Source organism: Rhineura floridana, chromosome 13, assembly GCF_030035675.1.
Source record: "Rhineura floridana isolate rRhiFlo1 chromosome 13, rRhiFlo1.hap2, whole genome shotgun sequence".
In the NCBI taxonomy this organism is placed as follows: domain Eukaryota; kingdom Metazoa; phylum Chordata; class Lepidosauria; order Squamata; family Rhineuridae; genus Rhineura; species Rhineura floridana.
In genome coordinates this window covers 28,825,527-28,849,938 of record NC_084492.1, presented here as the reverse complement: position 1 = coordinate 28,849,938, position 24,412 = coordinate 28,825,527, and the positions used below count along the sequence as shown (strand labels likewise).

Here is a 24,412-nt window from a genome sequence, read left to right as displayed (position 1 = left end):
AGTATACCTCTTCTTTCTCTCTCCCTTTCCCCCTCATTTATTTATTCTCTCTCTCTCACACACACACCCCTTTATTCATCCATCATCCATCCCTTCATTCACTTGATTTCTCTCTCTAGGCTTGGAAGGCCATATGTGGCTTTTGGGTTACACATTGCCCGCCTCCATTGTGGCCCAACATAAACAGGAAGACTTTTAGAATGGATCTCCTTGATCATCCATGTATTCTCAACTGATGAAAAACTCCCAGTGTGTATGTGCGCGCATGCGTGAGAGATTAAGGCTATAGTCTTGTACATACTTGAAAAAGTTTGCTTTTAGAGTGTGCAAAACTAAGTACTGTTTACCTGCTGCAGCAACCATCCATCATGTTTCTGTGCGAGCTGCTGTTCTGAATGTGTCTGGATTGGTAATATTTGCTTTATTTACAGATATACAAATAGAACATAAATGGAGGCAACAGTAGGCACACTCCTACCAAACAGCAAATCCATCGTATCTCCAGAGAGAGAGACAGGCACTCTGTTCCCTAAAATGCTTCAAGCCTTTAGCATCCTCCTCTCTCTTCCAGAACACACACACACACACATGCACACACATCCTTTTGCTGGCTGTGTTGAGCTTCTCCCAACTCTGATGGCTTTCCCATTCCAAATATTCCCCAGAGATCACTGTATTAAGAAACCATCATCTAACAATTAGCTCTCATAAAAAAGACATCAGCTGACCATTAAAGAAAATTAACATTATTTTGTCAACTAGACTCTGATCAGATGTTCCTTTAAATCAAAATGACATAGTGACAGATGTAGTCACAATAATCAGACTGCAAATCTGCAAATCCAGAGCTATCCATCCATCCATCCATCCATCCATCATCTTTTGCTCAGGCTCAAATAGCAGTTACATGCTATGCAGTGAGAAACAGGGAACAAGTGGAAGGACATTTAAAGCATACCCCCAAGAATCCAGGGAGTTGTAGTTTACCCATCATAGAACTACAATACCCAGCACCCTTAACAAATTACAGTTCCCAGGATTCAGGGGCAGGGGAGTATGCCTTAAATGCAAGGTGTGCATGCAGCCTTAAAAGGAAAATTTCAAAACCACAAGAAACAACACCTAAAGGAATGCTGATAAAACCTGGGCAGAAGAAGTTTCTGAGACCTTGATAATGGAAAAGTGCCAGAGATCTGGCTGGCACATATTTAGATTCTGAACCTGCAAGGATTTATCCATGCATTGACGTTAAATCTCCCATCGATGGGACTAAGGGCTTGGAACTAAAGTGACATTAAGTCTCTGCTGAAGGATATTAAAATTTGAATGGATCACATTTTCAGTTAGGGTTCCAGGTCAGAAGCATCCCCAAATCTGATATTTCAGTGGCAGCCCCTAGTGATATCATGGGGGGTCAGGCCCTGGTGATGTCATTAAGTATGATACATTAAGCATCAACCACAGTTGTTTGGAGCATACCACTCAAATAAAAAAATTCTCAGATTGGAAATTAAGATAGAAATCTTAGCTAAATGAAGGTTTTCCCAGGTCCAGGTGAAGTGACAGGATCATTCCTTCTCACCTGCTTATGAAGCCCGGGTAGGGAACATTTAATCTAGCCTACTTGCTTCTGGTAAGAAGGGTTTAAGTGCCCTCAGGCCAGGCCAGTCACCAGAAGGCCATTGTAGGAAGAAGGGAGCCTGGTACCATGGAGATGTTATATGGGAGCATTCAGGAGTAAAGATGGATACCATTGAAGCCTGCAATTCTAAACACACTTACTAAGGACCTAAGCCCCATGGAACTCAACAGGACTTACTTCTGAGTAGATATGGTTAGGAATGTGTTGTTCGTAAGGCTTGACTAGGGATCCTCTGCAAAGATAATGATATCAAATAGGGTTGCCAGGTTCAATCCCTGAGACTGATCCTGTATCTTTAGGAGAAAAGAAAGTCAGCCAAGTGCAGGTGTTCTTGCAACGCTATAATGGGAAAAACCACCAGGTGGAATTCTCCCTCCCCCCTGCAGAACTTTTAAAGATACAAAAGACCTCTTGGAGGCTGGGCCTGGCAATCAAGAGGTCTTTTGTATCTTTAAAGTTGTGCAAGGGGAAAGGAGAATTCCACCTGGTGGTTTTTTGCATTACAGAGTTGCCAGAACACCTGGACTTGGCTGACTTTCTCTTTTCCTAAAGATACAGGATCAGTCTCAGGGATTGAACCTGGCAACCCTAATATCAAAGCAGGGTTGGCAACCCCCTGCCTGCCTTTTAATGTGGCTGCTCCAAATTTCTTTACAGACTTGACCCTTCACCGCAGACAGAGGTTTGAGAAATTAGTAACAATTAAGAAGATTCTCTACTCTTTCCTGCCTACCCTGTGGGCTGCTATAAACTCACTTTGACAGCCAACCCAATTCCAGTGCATAATAACTGACAGAAACAAAACTCACATGGTTTGGGTCTACCTTCACAGGCAGTAGCTTGGGAACAACAGCAATTGAAGCCACATTTCCCAGTATGTGAATTCTCTTTTACCACTATTGGGCAAGAAACATACCAAAATACAAACAAGGTGCATCATCAGTGGGTTTAAGGGGGTTGAGCTGACCACATGGAACCACTGTTGTTGCTTCTAAGGATGTAAGGGGGTAAGGTCAGAGATAAATGAAACACAAATAGAAAAAAAAGACAGTGATGATTTCCTAAATGCAATGCCATACCAACCATAACAAGATTCCTACAAGTAAGGCAGAAAACTCAGCATCCCATAACCAGTGAGGGTTCCTAAAAAAACCCTAAAAAAATTATGGCAGCCAGTCAGCCAAGGTCACAGAAATCTCCATGCAGCACAACCCGACCTGTGGGCTGCAGTTAGTGCAGAATGCTGTAGTACGATTGCTGACATGAGTGAGACCCTATCAGCACATAATACCTCTGCTTTGAAATCTGCACTGGTTGCCAATTTGCTATCACACCAAGTTCAAGGTATGCTTTCCATGTTACGGGTCACGGGTGTCATATAGTACTTGTTCCGCTCTTGTAAGAAATCAGTCCATTAGTGTGGCAGTACCTAAGCTTTGGAACTCCCTGCCTATTGACATTAGACAGGCACCCTCATTGTACTCTCTGGGGCACCTGTTAAAAACATTTTTAAAAACATTAGGCACGCCTACCCAGGCATGTAGAAGCTATAATGTTTTTTTTTATCTGTTTTTAACTAATTGTTGGATTTATTATTTTGAATGTTATCAATACTGTCTTTAACCAATTTTTTATTGTTTTAATTCCTTCTGTAAACTGCTTTGAGGTTTGTTTGTTTTTTTTACAATAAAGCAGTATATAAATGTTGTAAATAAAACACATAAATAAATTTATGTGGCCTTTGGGTCTCTTTCCTCTTTTAGGCACAAAGTATTCTGCCTTATACCAACTCAGGCCATTTAGTACCATCTAGCTCAGTAGTGATGACATGGACTTGCATTGGCTCTTTGTAGTCCTGATGATGGTCCCTGCATTGCCCTAACACATGGGCCCAACCCCTATGCCAGCCTTTCCCAACCAGTGTGCCTCCAGATGCTGTTGGACCACAACTCCCATCAGCCTCAGCCAGCATTGCCAATGGCCAGGAAAGATGGGAACTGTGGTCCAACAACATCTGGAGGCACACTGGTTGGGAAAGGCTGGTCTAGGCAATAGTCTTTTATAAAGATTGAATTTTGGAGCTTTGTATGCAAAGCATGTGCCTTACTACTGAGCTACAGCCCTTCCCGTTTAAAAAAGTTTCTTTTAAAATTGTTATTTTCAATTTACTAATGAATGCACAGCATGCCTAGGGCAGATCCACACCATTCATTTAAAACACATTCAACGCACATTTGAAGCACATGAATCCTACCATAGAATAATGGGAGCTGTAGTTTGTCAAGGGTGGTGGGAACTATAACTGTGAGGGAGAAACTATACTCCCCAGGATTCTTTGGAGGAAGTCATGCACTTTAAATGCTAGTTGGATGTGCTTTAAATGTATTGTGTGTATCTACTTCATAAACTTTGCCTGCATGTAAATAGTTTTAATTATTATTTTTTAAATGGAAATCAGTTACAAAGTTTACTGGGTGACCATGAGCTACTCACCATCTCTCAGCCTAATCTGCCCCTTAGGGTGAAAACACCAAAGGGGGGGGACCATGACAACCCCAAGGAAGAAGGGCACACTTAAAATGCAGAGGAAATAATAATGTACAACAATAGTGTGAAATCTTAAACTCTTGTGAAATATTAAAGTCTTGTCTTGGAATCCTAAGGCTCAATTACAAAAACAGTAGACACACAAACAGAGACAGAATCTCCTGTCTTTCTTTCTTCAGTTTATAACATATCAGAGGATGTATGTGTCCGTGTGTTGTGTGCATTTTTTAAAAAAAAATTAATACCCTTCTGTTTTTTTCTAAAAGCTTCTATTGTTAAAGCAAAATGTACCTTTCCTGGCAGCTGCAGACTACTACTCAGTTCTGTTATTTCGGTAAAAGAGCGTATGTCCAGGACAAAGGGTCTGCTCCTCTAAATGAAAAAAGTCATCTATGTACTGGGGCCTTTGATGCCCTAGATACATCAAGCTGCATAATGTTCTCTCTTAATAGGAGCACTGGGATTACACTGGAGGAAATTTGCAATATTTGGTCTGTCACGCACCCCTCCAGAAGGATTGAATACAGGGAAAGGATCAGAAAATATGTCACGGCGCACCCCACCTCCTTGCATTCCCCTGCAAATACGCTGGGGAATCCTGCAGCCTGGCTCCTCATACACAGCTTCAGGGTGAAATATAGTTTCAGAGTAGGTTTAAATTAGATGGCCTGAAAGCTTCTGCACAAAGGATCCCCAAAGTATTGAGCGCCTTTCCCTAAGGACCTCTGGATAGCTTTAATATATATTGTGCGATCCATACAACGTATCCGCTCGAGAGAACGGTTTGTAATGGTGTCGGAAGGGTGCTGTAACCCATTAAAAAAGGACAATAGGCAAGGTGTTATGTTGTTATGTTGTGCTGCCTATCATTCTAATGCAGCTCACAACGTATGAATCAAAACCCCATTGTGTGTAATTAGATTTCTCCTCCCAACACCCTTTCGATGTACAGTGAAGAGGCCGGTGCAATGTTAATATTAAAAACAGCAGATCTTTTGCAAAGTTAGAGGTCACGTCTTAATTCCTAGTGCATGAAGAGAGTGAATCAGAAGACGATGGGAGCAGAATGAGGGGAGGGACAAAAATACCCCGAATTATTTCTGATGGAATTTAATTAGAAAGGAGGTATTAATAGCATTTATTTCTGCAACTCAGTTTTTTTAATCTTGTTATTTGAATCGCTTCGCTATTACTCACGTTTTTCAGAAACTCATTTTAATCCTCCTTTATTTCCCCCCCTTTTAAAAAGAAAGACCATGTTTCTTACTGAGCAAAATAATGAAGCGGGGGGAATCAGCAATAATGGAACATAATAGCGACAATCTCAGCAGGGATTCCCATCATATCCAATCTCCTCAGAGCTTCTCATTCAGGTCAAGAGACGGTGTCAATCGATGAGGTGGTATCACAAAAGTTTGTGCTTTAACTGCCCTGGTAATGAACCAACCGCTTCTTGTCTCCTCTTAGCACCTGAAGGTGGAATGGGCAGCTCTGGCCTGGAAAATGGAAACCCTGTTATGTATGCTAACAATATTTTGGCCAGTTGTTTTCAATTAAAATGGGAAAATGTGGTGTTTCTCACAGGACTGGGCCAAGACATTTTGCTGACGAAAGCAAAGGACAAGATGATGCTTCCCTTACCACCAGACAGTTTGTAGCTCAGCGGTAAAGCATCTGCGCTGCATGCAGTCCTTGGCATCTCCACATCAGATTCAGAAAGAGAAATGGACTGCCTTCAAGTCGATTCCGACATATGGTGACCCTATGAATAGGGTTTTCATAGTAAGCAGTATACAGAGGTGGTTTTACCATTGCCTTCCTCTGAGGCTGAGAGGCAGTGACTGGCCCAAGATCACCCAGTGAGCTTCATGGCTGTGTGGGGATTCGAACCCTGGTCTCCCAGGTCATAGACCAACACTCTAACCACTACACCCCACGGGGTCTCGATTCAGAAAGACTCCTCCCTAAAATCCTGGAGAGCCGCTGCCAGTCAGTGCAGACAACACTGAGCTAGATAGAACAATGGTAAAAAGCAGCTTCCTAGGTTTCTATATTGCCACCATTTCACATACAGAGGTTGAATGGATTGGTGGTCAAAACTGGTGACTGGGCAGTGAACTGCATAGTTTAACTACGTGCTGTGTGAAGGAGTACTTGCTTTTGTCTGTCCTAAATCTTCCAGGGCAGATTAAGGACAGACAAAGATGTTAGGAGGTGAGTAGGCCCGACAGGCTCAGCCAATCCAGATCAGCAAGCAAGCAATTCTGCCACTTGGGCTTGGGCTCAGGTGGATGGGATAGCTAGGGAGCTCAAAGGGAACAGCCAAGGGCTAGCAGCTGTTTGCTCTGAGATCGTTACCTCTGCCTAATGGTAGGGCCGGCCCTAACTTCAGCTCTCTTCACTGTGGTGCATGCGTTGTTTTGTTCCTGTATGAAGTCTCCTGCCACCTCATTAGACCCAGGCTTTGCACACAGCATACATTTAAAGCACATGACTTCCCTGGAAGAATCCTGGGAACTGTGAAGAATGCTGGGAATTGCAGTTACGTGAAGCGTAAACTACAGTTCCCAGGATTATTAGGAGGAAAACCATGTGATTTCAGTATATGGTATGTACGCAGCCTCATTGTCAAACTAAGATCACATTCACACCAGTCATTTATTCCACTATTATTCCACTTTAAACAGTCATGGCTTCTCCCATAGAATCCTGGGAAGTGTAATTGTGAAGGGTGCTGAGAGTTGTTAGGAGACCCCTATTCCCCTCACTTAGCTACAATTCCCAGAGTTCCCTGGGAAGAGGGACTGACTGTTAAAGCTCTCTGGGAATTGTAGCTCTGTCTCCTAGAAATGGTCAGTACCGTTAACAAACTACAGTTTCCCAGGATTCTTTGGCGGAAGCCATGACTGTTTAAAGTAGTGTGATACTGCTTTAAATATATATATATAGTACAAGTAAGGCCCGAGAGAAGCTGAAGTTGACATATTTGCCCATCCCTCAAATCAGGTAGGTATATGTGTGTAGGATTACATCCCTTTCGGTTTGTAGTCATTGCAGTAATTTTTATTATCAATGCATCTTACAAACATTAAAAACAGATATCAAAGCAACAATAGGTAGAGTGCCTCTGGACTGTCAGTATTTGCAGGATGGATTCAAGTGCATACGAGAACCTTAGGTTTGTATATTTCATGTATGTTAAAGGGCTGTTTTGCCCTAGCACAACAAATCCGCTTAAAAAAACAAACAGACTTTTTGTGGTTTGGAAAGTGATGGGGGAAATGCATTGTAAAGTGTGGGATGAACAATTAATGGGAAAACATGTAAACACCCTGCGAGCAAATCAGGATGAAGAGTGGCAGGTGGTGGCTCCATGTCAGTGGGGCATTGGAATCTGCTCCGTGTTTTAATCTGAACACTCAAGGAGCTGTCCAAAGTGCTTTTAGCCTGGATGGCTCCTTGAAAGTTCGGACTAAAACCCGGAGTGCATCCCATTTCCCCACTGACAAGGAGCCACTGAGGATGAATGCAGTGTTAGTACTCATTGTCATATAACTGTCCCATAAACAAATCAGAACGAATGTTCAGTAAAGACTGTACATAGTCCAACAATCACCATGCAAGCTTTGTGCAAGCAAATCAGGACGAATGCTGAATAAAGAAGTCACCCGGAGGTGCCCTTAGATTTTTATTACTGTTTACAGCATTTCCCAGTCTTTATCTCAGCTATTCTTACAACACGATATGCAGGCAGTTCAGTATTATCAATCCCGTATTACAGATAAGAGGGCCGAGGCATAGTAGCTGGTTTGTTTGTGGCCAAGGTGAGATTTTAAATGGGGATTTTCTGCCCAACAGCTAACAACATTAGCCACACAACGTTACACTCGCTGGCAATAATAATCTTCTTCACGGCTTAAATTATGGACTGGTTATCCAGCCTCCAATGTCTGTTTACCTACCTTCAAAGTTTGCCTGCTTCCTATCACTGGCCGTTTGCAAAATCAAAGGCGACTGACGGCCAGCCTCTCCAGCAAAGTTTCACCTTGGCACAGGAAAGCGGGATGTGTTCCAGGCCCTACTTTTTTCCATTTTACTGTTGCGATGCTGAAGCAAGCCAGACCCATCATCCAAACAAAATTGAATTCTTGAGCTTTTTAAAAAAATCTCTGGCCTCCATGTTAACTAGAGGGGAAAATGCTGCCCATTGTTCCAAATGGCATTCAAGCACTATAGGTTGGGCACTTCCAGAAAAAGGAAAGCCACATTCATATTTTTTTTTTTGCATTAACAGCTTTGCCAACATGAGGTTGGGGCCAGTTACAGCCAGAGAGCTACCTTCCTGCCTTTTGTTATACAGCCACAAGAGTGGCTGTATACTATAGCAGGCATGGATTTTTTGCATTCCACAATGTTAAATTGAAAATACCCCCATGCCATTCTGAAGCTTTCCATAAGCTCATTCCAAAGCAAAACCTTACAAAACTTATAGTCCTGAACTCAGAAATGCTTGCTTAACAACCCTGTAAGTTTTCATGGTGATAAAACAGTCAGAGAGCATTGAGAGTTCAAAGAGTAAAACAAGAGGGGGGAAATCCAGACCCTCTGTTTGGACTTTTTTTTGTCAGTGGTCTCATAATTACCAAGCTACACAGGAAGTGGATTGGACTGTGAAAGACCAGCCCAAATTGTCTTTGCATTCTTACAAATTTGTAGGACAGTACAATATCTCAGAGAAGAGGTCAGGTCTCCTGCTCCCCTGGTGCATTCACTATAGCTGCCCAATTTCCCTGCTTTTTACAGTGTAATAGAAATATCTGTTGGCTGTAGGTACATTCTTAAATGGCAAGGTTTGTTTGCTTATTAGTGAATTATTGTTATTTTAACTGGGAGGTTCAATGTACATGCCATGAAATGTTACAGCTCCCTCTGGAATTCTTGTGGGGAACAAATCCTTGCTTAATTTACTGCTCCTGCATATGGTGCTTGGAAGCAGCAATTACAATAGCAAGCACCTGGCTTAACCAGCCATTTAAAAATATCCTTTCTGGAGCTGTGTTTTACCTGCTTCTAGGCAAAGTCAGCCCAAGAGGTTTTGCTGCCTGAGGCAAAGGACAAGATGGCACCCCTCATCCCTTCCATGTAGCAAAGCTAACTGTTAGTGCTTTTGATTTATGTGTATGTGTGTGCGTGTATTACAGCAGAGTGCAGAAATAACTGGTCTATTAAGCCTGGTAGTTGAAAGAATAAAGAAACTTAAGATTTTTTACTACAAAGAGGTAAAGTCATAAATGCTGAAGCAGCCATGTGGCTTGTACTCAGCTAGCTATTACTAACTAACTGAGAACAAAGATGGGAAGAGAAGAGAGGAAGGGGAAGAACAAAGCCTGCAAATGCAACAAACACTTTAGAGGAGGAATCAGAAGAGGGAAGAATATATTGCCTTTCTGCCTATTCCCCCCCTCCCCCATGGTTACTGGTTCAGGTAACTTGTAGCAGCTGAATCTTTCTTCAATACTGGCTATGGGACAGCATCATCCACTACATCTAAGGGGATGTAGAACAAACTGTGTGGCACACACAGCTCTGTCCCCCATCACTCCCCAACTCCCAGGGATCTGTTGCCTGAGGTGACCTCCTCACTCAACCTTATGAGAGGGACAGAGAGATAGAAACATAGAGATTAGCCCAAGGTCACCCAGAGAGCATCATGACTCCTGGGGAATAGAACCTGGTGTCAGTATAGGGATGGAAAGATCTGTCGGTTCTCTCAGTTTCTAATCTATCCAATGTTAAATTAAGTTCTCTACATTTCTACAGCGATCTGCATTTTATTTTAAACCCTAACCCAGACTCCAACCCCTAACCCCTAACCCCTAACCCTAGTTCTAAGCATAACCCTAATCCCTAACCCAACTCCATAACCCTAACCCTAGACTTAACCCAAACCCCTAACCCTAACCCCTAACCGTATCCCCTAAACCTTAAACCTAACCTTAACCCTACTCCTAACCCTAACTCCTAACCCATACCCCTAACCCAAACCCCTCTCTAACCCCAGCCCTAACCCTAACTCCTAACCCCTAATCCTAACCCCCTAACCACTAACCGTAGCCCTAACTCTAATCCTAACCCTATCCCTAACAACTGACCCCAACCCTAACCCTATCCCTATCCCTAACCCTTAAATCCTATCCCTGACCCCTAACCATAACCCCATAACCCTAACCCTAGCCCTAACCCCTAACCCTAATCCCAACCCCTAACCCCAACCCTAACCCAAATCCCTAACCCAACCCCTTCTTCCTTATCCATACTTGTAGGCATGCCCCTTTTTTGTTTACAAACTCCACCTCCCTCCTTCTCATCTTGGTGTGTTGCTGATTGGCTCAGATCAGAAGGGAGAGGGGTGAAGGAGCCAATGGGAACTCAACAGAAGCAGCAGGCATAGAAGGAGGTTAAATTGCCTGTCAAAGCAACCTGCATCCCTCCTCAGCAATTTTTTGTAAGCATAACCCTCTCTTTTGTGGTGTATAATTAGTATTGGAAACTCCGGATCAAGGGAGGGAAGAGTGTGGGAGGGCAGTGATTGGAGAACATCACATGGATGAGGGTGAATTACACCACAGATTATATGGATGCATGGAGGAGCCCTGTGTGTTTAATTAATGTGGAGGGTGTTGCAAGACCACACGGGCTGGCCCTGCCCACTACTACTGATGTGCACCATACCATAGTCATGCTCCCCCAATGCATATCTCTTTGAGGTTTGCCATACAGATGAATGTGTGGAGAGATCCTATGCCTGAGGGGGAACCCTGGCCAATCAGGAATCCCTCATTGGCCCTGGAGCTCTGAATTCATGAAGAACTCTTTCTGGCAAAATGTCAAATACATCTTCATCAGGAGAGTGTGGCAGGGGTACATGACGATGGGGATAGGTGAGACTAGCTTGCACAGCCTTGCAGCCCTCTGTGCACATTCATTCAACGTATGGAGGTATTAGAGCATTTATTCAGAAGGTGCGCTGGGTCCATGACTTGGTCTATACTGCCAGCAAGTAGATCCCCTGTGTTTTAGCCTATGCTTTTGAATTCTGATATGCTGAAGCTCAGAGGCAGTTTTGCAATGGGATCATGTAAAAAGTATCCACCATTTGACTGATGGTTCAAAAATCCACGCTGAGGCTCAAATATGAGCTTTAAATATATGTGGATTTCAGCAAGGAAACCTGATCCTCACATATTGAAAAAGCAACCTCTGTTTTCACTGTAAGAGATCCTAGGAAATCCTCTGGAGGTTGCTGGGGCTCCCAGCAGGGCCCATTGCTGTGCTGATACCTCCAATGGGCTTCTTATGCCAGGTGGCGGGAACTTGAAGCTGCCATTTTATTTTCCCACAATCCAACGGCGGTTGGTGGCTCCATCTCAGTGCAGCAGAGGAATCCACTCTGGGTTTTAGTCTGAATGTTCAAGGAGCCCTTTTACTTGATGAGCGATAAGGGAATGCATGCAGGTAGCATTCTCTTCAGTTGCTCATCAGGAAACATTACCATTAAATACACGTTAAACATACCAAACATGATATATGTTTAAATATATTTAAATATTTTATATATATATAGGACCTACCCTATTCTGAATTGTAAAATTTTAAGCTAATTGTAACCTTGTATTTTTATTTATTTATTTATTTGATTTATATCCTGCCCTTCCTCCCAGCAGGAGCCCAGGGCAGCAAACAAAAGCACTTTAAAACATCATAAAAACAGACATTAAAATACATTAAAACAAAACAACTTGAAAAACATTTTTTTTAAAAAAATTTGAAGACATTTAAAAAAAAAGGTTAAAAAACATATTGTTAAAAAAAAGTTTAAAAGCATATTAAAAAGCAATTCCAACACAGAAGTAGACTGGGATAAGGTCTCAACTTAAAAGGCTTGTTGAAAGAGGAAGGTCTTCAATAGGTGCCAAAAAGATAACAGAGATGGCGCCTGTCTAATATTTAAGGGTAGGGAGTTCCACAGGATCGGTGCCGCCACACTAAAGGTCCGTTTCCTATGTTGTGCAGAACGGACCTTATGAGAAGATGGGTATCTGCAGGAGGTTTTCACCTGCAGAGCACAGTGATTGACTGGGTATATAAGGGATAAGACACTCTTTCAGATATCCTGGTCCCAAGCTGTATAGGGCTTTGTACACCAAAACTAGAACCTTGAACTTTATACTGTTATTCCTCACCCACCCTTCATCATAACTGATCTCAGAGTGGAGTATAATAAAATTAAAATTCATCCAAATGAAACAACCACAATGAGAAAATCCACTTAATTGCAAGAAGCAGGTAAGGCAACCATAATTATAACCTGAACGTGCTAACACTGAAATCACTCCTCAAATGTGGATAATTAATGTGGCCAAAATGGTACCATCCATGCACAAGAATGAGGTATCAGAAGGCTTGAGAAAAGTCTGCAGAAGTACAAAAAAAAAAAGATCTTTAGAATAATGTAGTGTATTGGCCCTCCTGGCCTGCCATACTAGGAACGGGCTGAACCAGCTCCCAAGCTCTGTCTGCAGATTCAGTTTTGAATTGCAAACAGCAGGCTGTCATATGGTTTTTCCCCTTCATAACCCTATTGTTCATAATGGGTGGTATTTAGTGCTAGTCCTTCTCAGAGCAGGGCCCTTTAATACACATGACGAACCTAGGGTCATTAACTTCAATGGGTCTACTGCTCTGAGTACGACTGAGTTGAATACATGGAGTTGTTTTCCCAGCTTCCAACGTTCTTACTTACAACCAGGGGGTGGGTCTGGCTGGCTCTCAGTTTCCTCCTTAGTCACAGGGTTGCAGTTGTGGAACTCAGCAGGGATGTAGATAAGGATTCACTAATAGGCAAAAAAAAAGCACTTGCAGTTTCAGAATGTACTTACAGCCCACAGATATTTCTATCAAACTATAAAAACCAGGGGAATTGGGCAGCTATAGTGAATGCACCAGAGGAGCAGGAGCCCTGACCTCCTCTCTGAGATATTGTACTGCCCTACAAATTTGTCAAAATGCAGACACAATTTGGGTTAGTCTTTCACAGTCCAATCCACATCCTGTGTAGCTTGGAAGAATTTGGTAACATGTGCCTCTGAGCATATAGTGAGTGGTGGGTGGACGGGCACTGGGCAGAGAGAAAGCCCATTTCCTTTCCGAAAGGAAAACACTGTTAAGAGTATAATTATTTTTCAGGTTTGGCCCATCTTTTTATTCTACAGCATACACATATAGTCTCCCACTCAAATTTAAACCACACCAGACATTTACTCCACTTTAAACAGTCGTGGCTTCCCCCAATGAATCCTGGGAAGTGTAGTTTGTGAAGGGTGCTGAGAGTTGCTAGAAAATGCCCTATTCCCCTCACAGGGCTACAATTCCCAAGAGAGGGGCTGACTGTTAAACCACTCTGGCCACTGGAGCTTTGTCAGGGGAAAAGGAGTCTCCTAAAAACTCTCAGCACCCTACACAAACTATACTTCCCAGGATTCTTTGGAAGAAGCCATGACTGTTTCATGTGGAATAAATGTCTGGTGTGGCCCCCTGATTAGCCAAGCCAAAGAGCTGTTAGTCAGGTTTTTAGAACACTGACAGTTGGTTCTTATTGAGCATGCCTGCACTGTCATAGACTCCAATGTTAAATTTCTTAAATTAATTAAAAATCAGACATGCTTTTTTTTACTTTTAAACTGCAGAAGATGAAGGTCAGAGTATGGGGCAAGGTCAGTAATAGGATTACAGGTACCCTATGAACATGGCTAATTTTAAATTAATTTCAACAAATTATGAGACCACTGACAGAAAAAAGCCCAACAGGGGTCTGGATTGTTTTTCTCTTGTTCTCTCGTGGCTGTATAATAAAACTAGAATTAGTTGGCTCTGTCCCTCATTAACTCTGACTCCACTTACTGTTGATCTCCCTGCCTTCTGCCCCACCATCCACATTGGACACAGCCACCACTGCTGCGTGACAGTATCTTCATGATAATTTTTCAAAAAAAACAAGGGCAGGGGGATACAAAAACATCCCAGTGGGGACAGAGCATACTCAGTGCCACAGAATGCTGAGTTTTTGGGAGGGGGGATGGAATGTGGGGATAGTGGTGGAATGGATTATTCTGCAAACGGGCATGACTGACTGGCTCGCTGGCTGGAACTCTTCACAGGAGGACTCTACACTGCAACAGTTTGTTGCTGATCCCACTTGTGTTTCTATGTTATTTTACATTTTAGCTGTTTGATGATGATTTCCTGCCCTATTAAGATGGATTACACAACATTTCTGTTTTCTGCTTGCTTCAGCTCTTGTATTAGTTTCCTTGAAGACCTTTTTGTTTCCTAGTTGGCACCAATAACTGCCAGACAGAATAGAGAAATAAACGATACAGGCCTGGGGGGGGGAAGTAGAATTCATGTATAACCTTACAAGTTCCCCCTCCTAATTCTGAAAAGACACCACAGATAGCAACTTGAAGAGGAATATCTGACTTTTGTGTTTAATATTATAGCAGAGAGAGGCTATGTGGCCCTCAAAAATGGTGTTCCATACATTTCTTGGTCCTCAGCCTTCCGCAGATGCTTGGGTTCCAATTATTCTTGTATCTTGCTCTCAGACAAATTAAAATTTCATAATCTTTCCACCGGCCTTGTTAGGCAGAGCACTATGCTAGGTCAAGTAACATCTTCTAGCTATACCACATTGCTTGGAAGTTTTGATGCCCTTGAGGAATTTTGAAACTTTAGGAAAGCCAGGGAGAACCCCCTCCCTTTTTTTAAAGACAAAACAAAACACAAGAGAACTTCCTGCATTTCCTCCAAGCTGTTTCGTTTTGTTATTTGAGGACAGAAGAAAAAAATGTATTTGAAATATGGGTTGCAGGTGAGACTACAAGGAAGCGTAAGTTTTAGCCTTCAGTGAAATTAAAGCTGGAATACATCACCATCATCATATTTTTTCTTTCTTTTTCTTTTTAAAGCATAATGGCAGTAATAGAGAAGTTTGGAAGAAGTTCAAGGAAAGTTGATCTGGAGGGGTTTATTCGGCAAGACATGTCTTTGATTGCAGAAACATAGTTACGTGATTATTTTAGGCAGTTTCCCACATTTTAGTCAGCACTTGGATAGTTTTCATTAGAAATTTTGTTGGCCATAGAGCACTATCCAGATTGAAGAGAGAAACAAGAATAAACTGGCATTACTTCATCGTTTATGAAACAGAACGGAGCCCACCTGCTATGTACTGTAAACTGCCAGGTGTTCGACAATCTCTTCTCCATGCTTTGGGAACAGTTGTGAGCAACCATCAAATCACAGAATCATGGAGTTCGAAGGATAAGGCCATTGAGTCCAACCCCCTGCTCAGTGCAGGAATCCAGATATGATCCATATACCTGGTGGGCCCTTTTGATTTATAGCATTCACAGGTGACCAGCTCAGTTCATTGGTTGCCTGTTACTCAAGGCCACCAGGCTTAAACAGCATAAATATAGAAAATAGTGTCCCTGTTCCTTTATCACCAACTTTGACCATCCAAGTATGCTATATTTACTAATAGGCAAAAACACCTTGCGGTTTAAGAAAGTACCTATAGCCAACAGATATTTGTATCAAACTTTAAAAAGCAGAGAAATTGAGAAGCTATAGTGAATGCACCAGGAGAGTAGGAGACCTGACCCCCTCTCTGAGATATTGTTCTGCCCTACAAATTTGTAAAAAAGGAAACACAATTTGGATTGGTCTTTCACAGTCCAATCCATTTCCTGTGTAGCTTGGAAGAATTGTGTAACATGTGTCTCTGAGTATATGGTGAGTGGTGGCAACACCTGCAATCAGCCCAAATAGCAGAAAAAAGACGTGCTATGTTTATCTTGTTTTAGCAGGGAGGAAGCAACAATGCAACAATATTAAGACAGTTGATATAGTTCAGATAGTCACTTTAAATATGTTTGATTTACTTGCAATTTTAGTGAAGTTTCCTATGGTAAATCATTTTATTTTGCTTTTTTCTCTGTGAATATGTGAAGTACAGCAAAACTTTGCATAATTTACACTAAAAAAAAAATCCAAAAACAATTGTGGAATAATGGCACTGACTATTCTGCAGAATAATCTCGAGTGGACATAAGGAGTGTCTCAGTTTGCACAAGATAAAACAATGGGACATGAAGTATATTCTAGCAAATTTCTAGGTGTGCTTCATGTTTTTAATTGACCATGTCTACCATTCCTTAAGTGGAGTGATTTAGGCATAGCAGGCTGAACACATGCATCTTGGGCAGGCCAATTTTGTTTCCCCCCTCAACGGCTAGATTCATTGCTTAAGTAGCAACATAATCAGTCTAATTTTACATCAAAGCTGTAGTTTCAGATTCAACTGTTAATTCACCCAAAATAAAAATAGAACATAACCTCCAGTTTGAAACACAAAAAGTTGTCTTCACCATCTTATGATACTGCCTAATAAAAAAGTGTTGAAATGAATAAAAATAAATTTGACGAGGGAGGGAGGGCTGAAGTTGGCAGGGGAGGAGGGAGAGGGAGAGGGGAGGAGGAGGGGAAGGAAAGGAGAAAGAGAGAAGGAGGGGAGGGAGGGGGAGAGAAGAGGGGGAGGGTGGGCGAGAGGGAGGGGAAAGGTAGGTTTGATCACTTGCAATGGGATTTACTCCTGTGCACTCATGCTTAGGATAGGTGAAACTGAGCATAGTGGAGGAGGAGAAGGGGGAGGACTGGAGAGGGGAGGGGGAAGGAGAGAAAAGGGGTAGGGGAGAGGGGAGGGGCAGGAGGGATGGGATAGGCTGGAGGAGGAGGGGAGGGCAGGTTTGATCATTTGTATGCTTATTGAGTTCAGTAGGATTTACTCCTGTGCAATCATGCTAAGGATAGGTGAAACTGACCCAGGGGAGGGGCAGGGAGGGGGAGGGGGGAGGGAGAGGGAAGGGAGTAAGATTTGGAGGAGGAAGGGAGAGGGAGAGGGGGAGGAGTAGGGGAGGGGAAGGAAGGGAGTAGGGGAGGGGGAGGGGAGAAGATGGGTGGGTCGGTGGCAGAGCTTGGAAAAGTTCCTTTTTTGAACTACAACTCCCATCAGCCCTAGGCAACATGGCCACTGGATTGGGCTGATGGGAGCTGTAGTTCAAAAAAGTAACTTTTCCAAGCTCTGGTCGGTGGGCATTGGGCAGAGGGAAAGCCCCTTTCCTTTCCAAAAGGAAAACATTGTGAACAGGTTTATTATTTTTCAGGGTTTTCCCCCACCTTTGTATTCTACAGCAGGCACTTGTAGTCTTCTATCCAAATTTAAACCAAAGCTGTTCCTGGCCTCATCTATACCAGATCTTTATTCCACTTTAAACTGTAATGGTGTCCCCCAAACAATCCTGGGAAGTGTAGTTTGTGAAGGTTTCTGAGAGTTGTTAGGAGACACTATTCCCCTCACAAAGCTACAATTCCCAGAATTCTCTGGGAAGAGGGGCTGACTGTTACACCAGTCTGGCCACTGGAGTTCTGTCAGGCGAATAGGAGCCTCCTAACTATTCTCAAAACCCTTCACAAACTACACTTCCCAAGATTCTTTGGGGGAAGTCATGACTGTCTAAAGTGGAGCAAAGGTCTGGCGTGGATGGCAAAGGTCTGGCGTGGGTGTGGCCCCCTGAACAGCCAAGCCAAACAGCTGTTAGTCTGGCTTTTAGAACACTGCCAGTTGGTTCCTACTGAGCATGCCTGTGCTATAATAGACTTCAGTGTTGCTGTGCTCTTTTTGGCTCCTGCTTAAAACATTTTTGTTTAGGCAAGTCTAGAGCCAGTGTGGTGTAGTGGTTAAGGTGTTGGACTACAGGTTTCAAATCCCCACATAGCCATGAAGCACACTGGGTGACCTTCGGCCAGTCACTGCCTCTCAGCCTCATGAAAATCTTATTCATAGGGTCGCCATAATTTGGAATCGACTTGAAGGCAGTGCATTTATATTTACATCCAGACATACAGAAGTTGACATATGTTTTAATATTTTTAGCTTACTGTTGATTTTAATTATCTTTTGGATGTTTTTAAACACCTGGTTTGAATGGTCTTTTATTGATTATTTTAATGTTTTGTAAATAGCTTAGAGAGGTTCTACCACAATCAAGTGGTACATAAATTTTGTTAAATAATAAATAAAAATGTTTAGTTTTGTCTCTCAACTCCTACACGTGCACTCTTTCTCTCTCTCACACACACACACACAACCCGCTGCAATTTGCATTTGGGGGGGAAATTCCCATTCACTCTAATGGGAGTTACCCCCATGCAGATTTCAGGTGCTTGGGACCCCGGCATTGAGGAAGGGGGTTAACTCTGTTCCCCACTAATCTCAATCTGGCTCCCTACACCTGCAATTTCATGGCCCCAAACAGTCCATTCTACATCTAACCCAGAGACCAGAGGTATTCCATTCCTGGTTTATGCCTTAGTTTGTAACCCTTGTTTGGATCTTGCAAAACAACAGCAGCAAAACCCTAGTTGCCTCTTAAAGAAAGAAAAAGAGAGTTGATTTTGGTCCTGATACCGCAATAAAAAAATAAATTATAGAAGAGTCTGCACTTATTAGAGTGCTCTGTCCCATTGATTTCTTCCCCCATCCCCCCCCCCCCCAGGATCTGTGCATGGACATAAAAGACCCATGTAAAGCACTGCAGAGCCAGAGTCTTGCAAAGAACCGGAAGGCAGACTATTAATGATAATTGCACCATGAGTTCTGCTTGCTCCAATCCATTTCATGATGTCAACTAATTTTGTTGAAGAGCAATAATGCCACGTCAGTTTGCAGTTTGTTTTTGTTTTTTAACAAAAAGGCCTCATGAAAATATCATGCACCCACTTGAGACCTGCCTCCAAAGTAGTTATTTACAGGGCCAAGCAAGATGTCAGAATGATACTGCCTATGTGTTAGAGTGATGTACCTATTTCCTATTGGATAGTTTGAATGAGGCAGGTTTGCCTTTCAGTGCAAACAGAATCAAATTTCTCCCCTGTCGCTTGGTGGAGATGCCATCTTGCCCTTTGCCTCAAAAATGGCTTGGGCCAGCCCTAAACCTGCACATGTTTTAAAATGTAATTGCTTAGGGGACACAGACTTCACTTATGAAAAGTATGCTGACATTTAGAGGGGAATGGGCCTGCAAGCCAAGGCAGACACCATGTGTGCATGGGAGGCCCTCATCCCTGTGCCACCACCTGCTTCCCAGAGAAGCTGGGAAAGGGGAAACAGAAACACAAATCAAGTCCTGTTCTGCAAAATTAACAGTTTCCATTCACACCTCTTTGCCATGTCTCCGTTCCCTATATAATTAAGCAATAAGCCATGTCGCACTGTGAGCTGCCACCGATTAATACACCCCTCAGGTGCACAGTGAGGCACAAGGCAATTGTAAAACCGGTATTTTAGAAGCAGCTATTTTCTTTTCTTTCTTCCTCTTCCCCCAATGTTAAGATATTTACAGTTACACACACACACACACAAACAGACACACACACATTCTAAATGGCAATATAAGTCCAGCAAACCTGTAGTTTGGGGTGGGCGGCATCCATGTGAGAACATTTGGTCTTTTATATTTTTTGCCTCACGTAAAAGTTCTGCATACATTTAATGCACAATTCATATCTTTGAACCCATTCTGCAGAATTAGTTTAAATGGCCCACAGTCTTCATTTTATCTATCTATCTATTTATTTATTGCATTTGTATACCGCCCCATAGCCGAAGCTCTCTGGGCTGTTTACAACAATATTAGAATAAGTTCTCTGGAACTTAATATTTCTGAGAAAGACTGGCTGATTCAGCTGTACAGAAATGGACAAATTAGATGAGATTATGGAGGTCTGATTGCTTGGGGTGGAATTTGACTCAGGATCATGGTAGTGCTGTGCACTATTTATTCCATTTGAAGCAGTCATAGCTCACCCCCCAAAATCCTGGGAAGGGTAGTTTGTGAAGGGTGCTCATAGAGCTATAATTCCCAAAGTTCCCCACAGAGGGGTTGATTGTCAAACCACTCTGGGAATTGTAGGTTGGTGAGGGGAAGAACGGTTTCCCCTCACAACTCCTGGCACCCTTCACAAACTACAATTCCCAGCATTCTTTGGGGGAAGCCATGACAGTTTAAAGTGGAATAATAGTGGAATAAATGTATGGTGTGAATGTGGTCTAAGTTGCTAGTTTTTGGCTGGATGGAAGGTCTGAGCCCTTTGCTGCTGTACAACAGGCAGGAACTGACACGATAAGCGCCCCCTGTCACTTCATCTCCACACTGTTGGTTCCTCCAACTCCGGTGGAATAACTCCAAAGTTCAGTGTGGCTGTAGAAACTCGCCTCTTTTCAAGGTCATGGTCTGGCGTCTCAAATCAAGATGGGAAAGATACATGTGGGGGCAAACTAAGATGGGTTGCTGTGCAATTTGTGAAAAGGCTCACACTTACAAATAACTTCTGATTTTACTGGAAGCAAAACTTTTGTTTTTCCAAATATACAAGTAAATAAAGTGGAACTGAAACTTTTATTTGAAAAAGTTGGTCAGGTAAGTATTTAACAGCAGGCAGAACTTTCTGCACTAGGAATTCATAGGCACAGGGATTGCTGCCGTGCAGAAATCTAGACAGCTCATCTGTTCTGGAGCCCTATGTGTTAAGAAGCCGTTTGCTGCAAGACCTCCAGTCTGCTTTTCATCTCAGATAAGTGGTCCCATTAACTGCAATGCATGCAAAAGCACTAGACCTTAAAAGATACTAAAACTGTTCTTCTATAAGAAGAAGCACAGTTTCTGCACAGAGCCATTTCTGTATCCTCTGCCCCCCCCATAAGAAGCTTTTCTCTGTTAGCTCTGGATAGAACATCTTTTGAGATCATAAAGCTGGCAGAGAGATGGCTTTCTGTGAAATTCCTTGCAGTTATGATTATCTTTGGAGTTGTTAAAAGGCCCTTTCAGAGAACATTGTGAAATTTATTATTTATTTGTGGATCCTTGCAAGCCTCGATCCAAATATGACCCACTGAGTTTTTTTCTTCAGAAGAAGATTGTGCACAAATGACAGATGCTTGGTGTGTGGGTGTGTGTCAGAGAGAGAGAGAGAGAGAGAGAGAGAGAGCGCTATTAACCATACATGTATTTCTTATCACAAGCGTGGCACTCCAGAGATCAGCAGACCCTGCACAGAGCCAAGAGCTGCAGAGGGCAGGAGGTGTCTTACAGCATCAGGAGCCAAAGGGGAGAAAATGAAACAGCAGGAGCCTTTGCGAAGATGGAAGGCAACAGCAGGAATGGGAGAAATGCTGGAGGGGACAGAGAAGACTCAACAGTAAGGGCATTGGGGGGGGACAGATAGGGGGCAAGAAGTCCAAAGCAGTGGGAGGGGAGATCAGAAGGAAAAGGAGGCAAAGAAGAGATGGAGGAGAGCAGGATTAGGAGGGAGAAGTGCAGAGAAGCAGGAGGTAAGAGAAGGTCAAGGCAGAGCAACCAGAGCAGGACGTAAAGAGGAGTGGGAAAGAGGTTAGGAACTGGGGAGGGGGGGCTGTAAACACACTAGTGGCCAGATCAAAACATTTCCATTAGCCACACCTGGAGGGGGAACAGGTTGATCTGCCAATCAGTTGTAAAATCTCTTTGAAGCTGAATAATAGTATTAATTTAAAAATGCACCCAAGCTGCTCCCACCAGGATTTACAGTGAAAAGGGGCAGTGTTTGACTAGCGTCGTGTGCCCCACTTTTCAGAAGAGAGAGGTGGAGACCACTGGAACTGGCGGAACAGTCAGTGTGTTTCTACATTAAAAGTAGCAGACAAATGCAACTATGAAACCTATACCAGCACTAAGAAACACAAAACCAAAGAAACTGCAGGTGCTGAAGGTCTGAAAGAACAACATCGAAGAGACGAGAAGAGAACTCAAGTCATCCTGGGGACATCTTGTTGCTCTCTGCTGACCAGTGCTGCCTGGGGAGTCATGGGTCCCCTCCGGACTGGTGGTTTTTTTTAGCAGGTCTCTCTTCAACATGTACTTGATGCAATAAAGGTATAAATACTGGTGGATTTATACTAGACCATCCACTCTTCACGCAGCTTAATTTAGTTGTTCTGCAATGTTTCCTCGTTGTTACCACATTATTGCTGTCTCTGAAAGGGCACTCTTGCGCTATAGTGCAACAAAAGTGGGACAAGAAATAAAATAAACCCAGAACATTTGAGGTATGAAAATGCGCAGGATTTTAGCAGGAAACTATTGCAAGCCTATTCCAAAACTTTTGCAGGCACAAGCAAGGCCATTTTCCTCAAACCACGCCCACCCCACATGACATCAGATGTGACATCAGATGTGGGGAGGGCACTGATGTGGCTTTAAAGGAGCAATCAGGAGGCCCCAAATGTTCCTTTGCTGGAACAAGGCATGTGCCCATCACCCATCAGCTGATAGGTGGCAAGGGCATGCTTTGCTCTGAAGGGGGAAGCAGTTTCTATTGAAGCAGCTTCTATTGAAGCAGCTGCTAAAAATGTGGGTTTCCCCCCTCTATTTTAACCAGCAGTGTAGTGACAAATTCAGAAGTGCAGGGTCCCTTCATGCCAGACACAGCCATACCTGTCCCCCCCTTTTTTCCTGAGGGATTGAGAATGAAATGAGCAATAAGTATGAAAGAAGAGAGTGTTAGCTACCGATAAGAGTCCTCTCATCGGTTGACTCACCTCCTTCCACTCTGATTGGCTGCAATTATCAGGAAAGGTCAAGAAAGCTTGTTAGAAGACTCTTCCCAGTGGAAAACACACTTCCCTTTCATGCTGTTTGGCTCATAGGATGCTGGAGACATAGGGACCCTGACCTGCAAAAAGTAGGGGGTCTAAGCCCCTCCAAAACCCTGGAGGAGTACATCCCTGATTTTAACAGTAGTTTGGATGGAAACTGTTTCTCCCTCCTGGAGATCTTTCAAATGGTCCTGCACGCCTCTACGAACCTCTGAAAACCAGGGTTTTAAAGATCACCATGGGGCTGTTAGAAAGCTTTATTCCAAACAGTGCCATGCTGCTTTTTAAACCTCCAGTATTTGGAGGATTATAGAGCAGTGCAGGTCTGTGTGAAAGAGCCTTTAAACAGCCCAGCACTGTGCTTTGAAGTCCCAACAATTTGGGCTTCAAAGTCCAGCATCACCTGACATCATAGCGACATCAGGTGATTGACATGGATGGTCCCACCCACCTGTTAAATTTGGCCCATGAGGGTCAGGGAGAAGGATCTGGCCTGCCAGCCAGAAAACGTTTCCCACTCCTGATGTATACAGTACTGAGCAAGATGGACCAATAGTGTGACTTACAAGGCCGCTTCCTATGCTTGCGTAGTAAATGGATTTTGGGCAGCGATAGTACAGCTCAACATGCCAGGTAAGAAAAGCTACACCTGTGGAAATCGTCTCTTCTAGAAAGCTACAAAAGGCACAGGAATCCCTTTCCTCTTATACATCTGTTCACCCTCACAGCTGTTCAGAGACCCTTCCCACCCCCGAAAGCCAGCCAAGGGATTTTGGCAGATCTCTGCAAATGTCTGCATTCTTGCTTTAAGACCACCATTAACATTCCACTTGGAGAGGCCTGGACTGAATCTCTGTTACCTTAACTCTTTTTCAAGGTTCTCCTGGTTTTAGAGGAAACTTTCTCTGTATAACAACTCTGAGGCACAAAGCTAAAGCATGAGAGCTGGCTAAGCAGAAATCCTAAAACAGGGTGATAGGTAATGAACCCTAGGAATGTAGGAGATGTACAGGAATCTGTGATCTACATTAGTTCCTTGCTTACAGCCACCAAGCCAAAGGGCACAAGGCTAATCCTCTGTAGACTGAGCAGACAGCCCCAGCCAAACAGACAAACCTCACGTTGAAGGAGTTAGAAAAAACAAAGCCCTCTCTGGCTTATACACACAAAAACCTGCATTGCAATTTGTAAAAGAGGGTATAGGAATATACAACAAGAAAATAAAGAGCAGATCATTTCCCATTTCCTCCCTCCCACAAACTCAAATTGATTCATGCATACATTCACCCACGCCACTTGAACAGTGACTTGCATTCTAACCCTCCTCCAGACCAGCAAGGCTGGCCTTGCTATTAGACAGAGTGAGGCGGATGCCTCAGGCAACACATACTGGGAGGAAGGAAGTGGTG

General features: G+C 43.2%; 1 protein-coding gene across 1 annotated transcript in view; it reads left to right on the top strand.

The window, feature by feature from the left end:
- The first annotated feature begins 23,616 nt into the window (after positions 1-23,616).
- The window catches only part of ZNF423 (zinc finger protein 423), a 403,966-nt gene continuing 403,170 nt past the window's right edge, over positions 23,617-24,412 (top strand). Inside the window, exon 1 of the mRNA XM_061594187.1 lies at positions 23,617-23,636. Within this exon, the coding sequence (XP_061450171.1) occupies positions 23,630-23,636 (7 nt within the window). The 5' untranslated portion in view covers positions 23,617-23,629. The remainder of the gene's footprint in view (positions 23,637-24,412) is intronic.